The sequence below is a fragment of the Populus nigra genome, chromosome 6, assembly GCF_951802175.1.
Source record: "Populus nigra chromosome 6, ddPopNigr1.1, whole genome shotgun sequence".
NCBI lineage: Eukaryota > Viridiplantae > Streptophyta > Magnoliopsida > Malpighiales > Salicaceae > Populus > Populus nigra.
Genome location: NC_084857.1, coordinates 2,145,745 through 2,154,328, shown reverse-complemented (window position 1 = coordinate 2,154,328; position 8,584 = coordinate 2,145,745). Strand labels below are relative to the sequence as shown.

At 33.7% G+C, this 8,584-nt stretch overlaps 1 protein-coding gene across 1 annotated transcript; it reads left to right on the top strand.

Annotated features, from left to right (window-relative positions):
• The first annotated feature begins 1,876 nt into the window (after nt 1-1,876).
• On the top strand, nt 1,877-8,539 carry LOC133697236 (serine carboxypeptidase-like 27). Its single transcript, XM_062119678.1, has 9 exons — nt 1,877-3,206; nt 3,312-3,407; nt 3,546-3,638; nt 3,736-3,821; nt 3,924-4,184; nt 6,378-6,505; nt 6,588-6,683; nt 7,826-7,931; nt 8,124-8,539. The coding sequence occupies exons 1-9, from the start codon at nt 2,840-2,842 to the stop codon at nt 8,271-8,273; spliced, it is 1,383 nt and encodes a 460-aa protein (XP_061975662.1). The 5' UTR covers nt 1,877-2,839; the 3' UTR covers nt 8,274-8,539.
• Nucleotides 8,540-8,584: the final 45 nt, after the last annotated feature.

Sequence of the window (8,584 nt, the reverse complement as noted above, 5' to 3'; positions counted from 1 at the left end):
GGTATATTAAGGGCTAAGGTGGGCTGTAATCCAGGTTAAAATTTTATCAATATTTTTTTATTAGTTTTATATAAAATAAATTTGTAATTTTTTATTGAATTATCAAAAAATTCTAAAAAATTACGTGAAACTTTCTAATATGATGTTTTATTTTGGGTTAAAATTTCAGATTTTTTTAAGAAATTCATAAATTTGATGAAAAATCACAATATGACCAGTTTTATATTATTAGACATAATTTTCAATCCGATCATCAGATTGAGCTGAAATTTGACGAGGGGTCTTAAAATATATTGAATAAAATCTGGTTAAATCTTTAGGATAAACGGAGCTTGATAGTGCTAATAAAAAAAACCGTCAAATAAAAGCAAAACGACTCATTAAGAGTAAAATAATTATTTGCTATTAAAAAATAAAACAAATCAGCTCTTCCTTCCTTTTATATGTTGTCGACAAGGGAAAAAAATAAGAAAAGTGAGAGAATAATTTTCTAAACTTATAAAGTCCAATTTATAAAACACTAATCTAATAAATAATCAAGTGAACGAAGGAGGAATTGAGAGAGGAAAAAAATTTAATTACTTTATTTTCCAGTTGATATGAAATTGTTATTTTATCCTGGTTGAGGGGTTGTTACTTGTTACAATATCGATTCAGATTCGATTATAGATGAATCCACAAAACATCGAAGGATGTAACTTTAATAGTGAGTTTATTTTTACTTTCACTTCAATTTTATGTACTTTCAAATTTATTTTTTAATATTTTAGGTAGTGTATTTGAATTAAAACTTTACCGTTAACTTTAAAAATTCATATATATGAATTAATAATTGATATTAAAAAATATTTATATATTTATTTAATAGCTCAAGGTAGGAATAATTCCTAGCTTCGCCCTTGTATACACACATGTATGATAATAATAATAATTTCAAAGTTACTTGTTTCCTCTTTAAATTAATTATATTTGAATTTATCGGTGAGTTTTTTCTGTACATCAATGAATTCTAACGGAGTAATGTCGTTTTACATGGAAAAAATATTTAACATGATTGTTACTTTGATTATGTTTTTGGCGAGTAACTTCACCGTAAAATTATTTTTCATGTTTTTCATTTGTTATTTTCAAATTAATCTATGTTTTTATCAATTAATGGTTTATTAGATGAATTATTTTTATTAAAATAATTTATTTTTTTATTGACTCAAATAGATTTGAATTGAGTTTAACTATATCAATCAAATAATTTAAAATCTAGATGTGATGGTAAGATTTTATTAAATTAATATCTATTTCGATTTAAGTAAAAAAACAGTCAAAGCTTGACCCGGAATACTAGCTTTCTCGGATCAACCCACGGGCAGGTAACAATAACTGATATATAGAGAACCTATGTGTTCACATGGATCAACCCACTGGTCTCTTTCCACAATTTTGAAAATACGAGAATGCTTTTTCTGACATGAAATATTCCTTTCTCCCATCCCTTTCTTTTCTTTCTCCGTGTATATTCTCCTTTTTTCCTTTATAATGTATAATGTAGATGACGAGCAAGGTATATATACCAATTAAAGCTTTTTTTAACTTCTCTCTCTCTCTCTCTCTATATTTTTACAAAATCTCTCCTCAAACACATATGAATTAGAATTCAAACTCGAGCAATAAATCATCAAAATCAAGAAAGAAAGAAAGAAAGAAAGAAAGAAAGTGATCTTATCAAATCCGCAGTTCAACAGTAAAAAAATGCTGCAATGGCCTTACCAACAGAAAAGGGAACGTTCAGTCAGAAATGGCGAGGTCCCACCATTCCCATTCATACATGGTAGTTAAATTCCTTGGGCCATCAAGCTTAGCTGCCTCACACCACGCCATTACATGCCAGAGTTTGTTTTGTCAATAAGAACAACAACTCCTGCACTATCACTGTTTGATGAACATTCACAATCCTATTTTATCTGGCTATGCTACACGAAGCTTCTTCTTCCAATCATTCCAGATTTTAGTCTCACCTCATTGTTTACATCTGGCTGTTTAAAGATCCAGTTGAAAAGCTACAGACCTTTTGGTTTATTCTACCATTTTTCAAAAATATCCCATGTGCGCCTCTCAGCTGTTTCAGTCAAGTGCCTGATAAAACCAAATTCAGAGAGACAAATAAATAAATTCCTCTCCTTTTTCTTCCTGAACACGAATAAATAAATTTCCTGGCATTAAATGATTACCATCTAACATCCCATAAAAGAATTCAAGAAAAGATAATACTAATAAATTACAAGATTGTATTCACAACATACCTTCCATAGACAGCTAATCACAACCATCGGGAATGTGAATTCAAGTGCACACAGTTGTTCATTATAAATGTCTAATGTTTCCTTCTCTTCTTTTAAAGTCTTTCTTTGGATAAATGTTTTCTTGGCTAGAACTCAAGAGATATTTTGGGATCTGGGCTTTATTTGTTTTTGTGATTTTTGTTAGGTTCATTCTAAAAAGAAACATCTTGTGATTCGTGTTACCCGGTCTTGTTTCATCTTTTGCTGACACTGCTGTGATTTCGGATTTTTGTTACTTGGTTTTAGTTGTGTTTGTGTTTGCTATTGTTGACAACGAAGACTCGGCTTTGTGGTGCTTGTGTCTGTTATTTAGTCGCTTTAAGTGACTCTCTGTCTTCTTTTCCTGTGTTTATTGTTCTCATTTCATTGGCTATCTGTCCCTCTCTAGATCATGTCCTAATAACATTGTCTAGATAATTTCATTGCAAAGCCAGAAACTTTTTGTGACTTCTGTTTCTGGGCTTTGCTTGTTTTGGATCATATCTTGATTGGCTGTTCGATTAATGGGTCATTCTTTGCTCTCTATTCTCTGCCTTTTAGTCTCTCTTTTTGTCTATTCCTGTATATGCGCTCCTCTTGAAGATCAAGGAAGAGACAAGATCACATATTTGCCAGGGCAGCCAGGGAGTGTAGAGTTCAATCAGTACTCAGGTTATGTGACTGTGAACCAACAATCCGGGAGGGCATTGTTTTACTGGTTGGTCGAGGCACCGACAAGTCGCAGACCTGAGTCCAGACCACTTGTTTTATGGCTCAATGGAGGCCCTGGTTGCTCCTCTGTTGCTTATGGAGCAGCTGAGGAGATTGGGCCTTTTCGCATTAGACCTGATGGCAAAACTCTTTACTCCAATCCTTATGCTTGGAATAAGTGTATGTGTAATAGATAATTTACACAATGCCATTTCTGTTTCGTGCTTTAACTTGTTCTCTTTGGAATTCATCTCATGTCTATTTTGCTGTTGTTGTCGGTGGCAGTGGCGAATTTGCTGTTCCTGGAATCTCCAGCTGGGGTTGGTTTTTCATATTCAAATACGTCTTCGGATTTGTACACGGCTGGTGACCAGAGAACTGGTAATTGTTTTGTTTGTTTGATTGTTGAGCAATTCAGTAGCCTTTTGATTCAATGTGATTATATACCTTTCTGGCGTAAAGTTAGTTGATTTTGACTTCTTTAAATGCTTTTGGAAACTGGGTGTCGTGCATTTGTAGCTGAAGACGCATACACATTTCTAGTCAATTGGTTTGAAAGGTTTCCGCAGTACAAATATAGAGATTTCTACATCGCCGGAGAAAGCTACGCAGGTCTTGAATTGCATAACATTATTATTTTTTAACTGTCTCATTAACTTGTTCATCTTAGGGATTGCACACTGTTTACTTGTTTGAAATTCGGTTTCAGGTCACTATGTACCTCAGTTGTCCCAAATTGTTTATCAGAAGAACAAGGGAATTAAGAATCCTGTAATTAACTTCAAGGGATTTTTGGTGAGAACACAACTCGTTATTCATAAAAATTGGGAATTGTATAGACTTCTACTGCGTAATGGAAACTGAATAGTTAAGTCAATATCTTTTTCTTTCATTTAGGTGGGAAATGCAGTCACTGATGATTATCATGATTATGTTGGCACCTTTGAGTACTGGTGGACCCATGGTTTAATTTCTGATTCTACCTATCGAACTCTACGCCTCACCTGTGATTTTGTATCATCTACACACCCATCAGTAGAATGCATGAAGGCTCTCAAGCTTGCAGAGTTGGAGCAAGGGAACATTGATCCATATAGCATTTTCACACAGCCTTGCAATAATACCGCAGCCTTGAGGCACAACCTAAGGGGTCATTATGTAAGCGCTTATCATACCCTTTTCTCTGAATCAACATCATCAAGGGATTCTGCTTAACTGTCAGCAGAAAGATACATGCAATACAAGTTAAACAAGGAACCTGATGCATAATTATCAAAAGTTGATTCTCTGCACCTAGCATGAAATTTCTTTCTTGAAAAAAAGGCTATTATGCTTTCATTTGCTCACAGAAGTCTTTTTTGACACCCAATTGGTTTTTGGCACCAGCCTCTAAGTCTTGGATTTGACTGGAAAGTTATCATGAACAAGCCTAGCCTTTACTCATAGCGTTTCACATCTAAGATTCTACCATCAATAGCTTAATAGACATTGGAAGATAGTTTTCTTAGATTGAAAGAGACATGTGCAAGTTCCCAGGATATTTTAGCAATAAAATATAACAATTATCAAACAAATTGCATTCGAAGAAGGTTATCCACCGAGCATATATTTTTGCAAATATATTCTGTGGCCTGTTAAAAAAATATTCGTATTTTTTCACTACTCGAAAAATTGACAACTTTCTTACAGTGACTTGTTTCCGAATAGCTAATTTGTGGGCTCGTCTTGGGTACCGAAGGTAGTTGTTAAATATTAAGTTTCTGCATCAGTCAAGTTTGTGGTTTTTGGACCATAGATTGTGGTACTAGTGTCATGTGATGCTGTTTCTGACCATGACTTCTAAATTCGTGCCAAACTTTTCTTGACCTCTCAACAAACACAAATCTGAATCCATTCTTTTCCTTTTTGATGTTAGATCTTCATCTATAAGATTATGTTTATCTACAGTTTCTAAAAGATTCCACAAGAGTGAGGGTAACTAAATGATTAAATTTGTGTTTCTTACTTGCACGACTGATTTTCCTTCTGATTTTGGAATTTTTTTTTGAAAACTAACATGGTTTCAAGAAAGATAATAATGAATGATATAAATTTGAAAAGTTTTGAGAAAATAACATAGTTTGTAAATAACTGCGGTTGAAAATCGCGGTTGTTAAAAAACTATTATTTAGAATAATGATTTAAATATAAATTGTGATTTAGAATCACGGTTTTAATACAACCGCTATTCTCAATAATGGTTCTTTCACAACTGCAATTCAGAATAACGGTTTCATAACAAAACCGCGATTCTGAATCGCGTTTACGATACATTTATAAACACCTTTCTTTTTTTTCCATGACCGCCACTATTGAGAGAAAAAACCCTAGAAACCAAAAAAACCCAAGAGAAAACAGCCTTCAATCCCTTAAAACACATATCAATCCTTCACCAAAACACTAGAATCATCTTCCCCTTGTCTCCACGAGTATTTCTACTGTTTTTTTGTTGCATCCACTCGTCGTTGCAGAAGACATAAATAGGCTAAGATATATTATTATGTTGTGTATAATTGTGTTGTGTTATTTTTCTAGTTAAGAGTTATTTTTTTTTATTTTTATAATATTGTTTTTGCTAATTAACATGTTGATTTTAAAGTTGTCTAGTATATTATGCATTTTCATACTTAGTTTATATAAGTATGCTTTAATATTGTTAATTAACAAATCAATATGTGAACAAGTTGTTTAATATTTCAAATCATCTATTAACAACTTAAAAAATGCACATAAATAAAAATAATGTTTAAAAAACACATGCATTAATCTGAGATAATAATTAACAAATAAAAATAATGTTAAAATAGCTTTTGTTTTAATTATGAGTTTGAGGTTTGGTAACTTATGATTTTGTGTGGTCTTTGATTGTGGTGGTTTAAACTTTATTTTATGTAAAATTTTGAGGTGGATTGTGCTCTTTGATGTAAACACCCATTATTATCATTAACAGATGTTAATAAAACCGTATTCTCAATAATAATCGAGTCAAAAGTGTATTATTTTTCAAACACTTTTATCTCCTATGTTATTTTTTAAATTTTTTTATCAACCTGTACTAGTTTCATAAAATGCTATTTTGATAGAAGACTTTGATTTTGTTTGTTTTGTATCCCTGAATTATCTTTGATAAATTTTAGGTAAAAACTCATACACCATACAATCCATGAATGTAAATACTGTTCATTGCTGGACGAGTGAACTAGAATTGCTCTACAGTACTTCATTCACTCTGTCCATACTTTTTGCCCCAGACAGTACTTAATCTGGTACTTAGTAGATACACCAAGCTCATTTTGTTATTTTCAAACTCAGCCATGGATGTCCAGAGCATATGATCCCTGCACAGAGAGGTATTCTAAAGTGTACTTCAATCGCCCTGAAGTCCAGAAGGCCCTCCATGCAAATGTAACTGGGATTCCTTACTCATGGGAAACATGCAGGTGATATTTTTTTCTCTTAATTTTTTGAGAATTCTGTTACATATCTTCCAATAACACTGCTAACTGAATCACTACTTCACAGTAACATTGTAGGAGACTACTGGGCAGATTCTCCCCTTTCCATGCTTCCTATATATAAAGAACTCATTGCTGCAGGTCTAAGGATATGGGTCTACAGGTAAGTTCCCACCTTTGCCTTTTCCCCGCCATTCCCTTTGTTCTGGATTAAATCAGGGAAATCTGTTTAGTTGCTTGAAGATATCAAATGGTAGTTCTAGAAGGAATGCTCGTGGAATTGATTATTATGCATTTCTTTTCAATACTTGATCTCGGTGAGCAGGAGATCTAACTTGCTGTTTGAAATTAATGATACAAACTTTTTAGCATTTTTATTTTTGTGATTTGTTTGCTTGTGTACGTGGATCTTCTTTATGATTCAGAGTTGTTTCTAGATGTTTTTGTTTCTGAACATGTCAAAGAAGATGTTGACATAGACACGGTGGAACTAACAAAAAGGACTCGTTTAGCTAACTCCAACTAATTTGTGTTGATCTGTTTTCATGTTATTTGGATCCATTGGTCTGTTTTTGTGGAACACTTGAGTTTAATCTTTATTTGCAACTAACTATGGCCTAAGTTGGTCGGTAAAGAGCCGAGAGGTTTTGTTGGATCATGTTTTCACCTATACCTGGTAGTTGGGAACTGGGAAGTTGGAACAGAATAAATTTCTTTTGAACCGCTGAGTTCTTGGCCAACTAAACTAATCTCCATGTCTGGATAGGGAAGCTTGTTTGCAGTAGGTAGTGTTGATAAAGATTGACGACTTTGGATTTATTTACAGTAGGCGAGACATACTGTGTGCTCTAGCACCAATAATTGCACTGGGCCCAAATGTTTGTTTTGTTAGGTGGAAGCGTATGAACTATATATGTCCACTTGACTGAGAAGAGTCACCGAAGTCAACACGAAGGCAGCATCTGAAACTGAGTTTAAATGGGATAGACAGAATTCATAGGAAAACAGCTGCTTAACGATGACCGAAAGCTATGATTATATAAAAATAACGGAATGGATATTCTTTTTGGATAGTCAACTTTAAGAATTTACTTTGGTGTTGTATAACATTCTCATACCTTCAGCAATAATGGCATGCATGTCTTGCAAAGCGAAAATATGAAAAAAGGTCGGACTTTATTATTTTCAATTAGGATTTGGCCTTTGTTTTATGTTACGGCACTGGTCAGCATATAACTTTTTGCCTTCAATTGTTTCTTGCCTCATCACGCAATGCATCTAACTCTGCTTGATCTCTTTGGCCAGTGGAGATACTGATGCAGTGGTTCCTGTTACTGCAACTCGATACTCAATTGATGCCCTAAAACTACCAACTATTATCAATTGGTATCCGTGGTATGACAGTGGAAAGGTAAGTACCCATCTACTATACAGAGAACTAATTGCTACAACCACCTTATTTTGGTGCAACCATTGAACTGAACATTTGGGGATTTGATATTCTTTTCTTGCAATTCAGTACTAAGAAAAGGGTGGTATAATAATCTTACAGAACTCCATGGTAATTTGTTCGTCTCCCATCTTCTTCTTGCCTCTGTCATAGGTTGGCGGGTGGAGCCAAGTATACACAGGGCTAACTTTTGTAACAGTGACCGGAGCAGGGCATGAAGTTCCACTCCATCGCCCTCGACAGGCTTTTATTCTTTTCATGTCATTTTTGGGGAACAAGTCCATGCCGGGCCGAAGCTTTTAGTCTTCCTTGCATTAATCATTGATGAATAAACAAGCGATAGATAATAGAATTTGTTCATACACAGGCTTATAAATGACAGAGTAAGAGAAGCATTCCTCTCGAGTGCTCTTCCATTCTTCCATAAGCGCACCATTTCTATATTTAAGTTGTAGCATATCAAAATGTATGGAGCTATTCTTTATAGTAATTCAATTATTTGAACTGTAAGTTTAGACAATAGAATTGTACTAATTTCCAAGAAATTTATACATAATGGAGTTAAAATATTTGTGCCCCAGAGATTTACTTTTTCTTGGTTTGGTTAGCAATTT

Bases quoted from the DNA above. Each gene is read 5' to 3' on its own strand.
- LOC133697236 (XM_062119678.1), top strand. From the start codon at position 2,840: ATGGGTCATTCTTTGCTCTCTATTCTCTGCCTTTTAGTCTCTCTTTTT. The intron at 3,408-3,545 runs GTAATTGTTTTG...GTGCATTTGTAG, and splicing joins GGCTGGTGACCAGAGAACTG to CTGAAGACGCATACACATTT. The intron at 3,639-3,735 runs GTCTTGAATTGC...ATTCGGTTTCAG, and splicing joins CGCCGGAGAAAGCTACGCAG to GTCACTATGTACCTCAGTTG.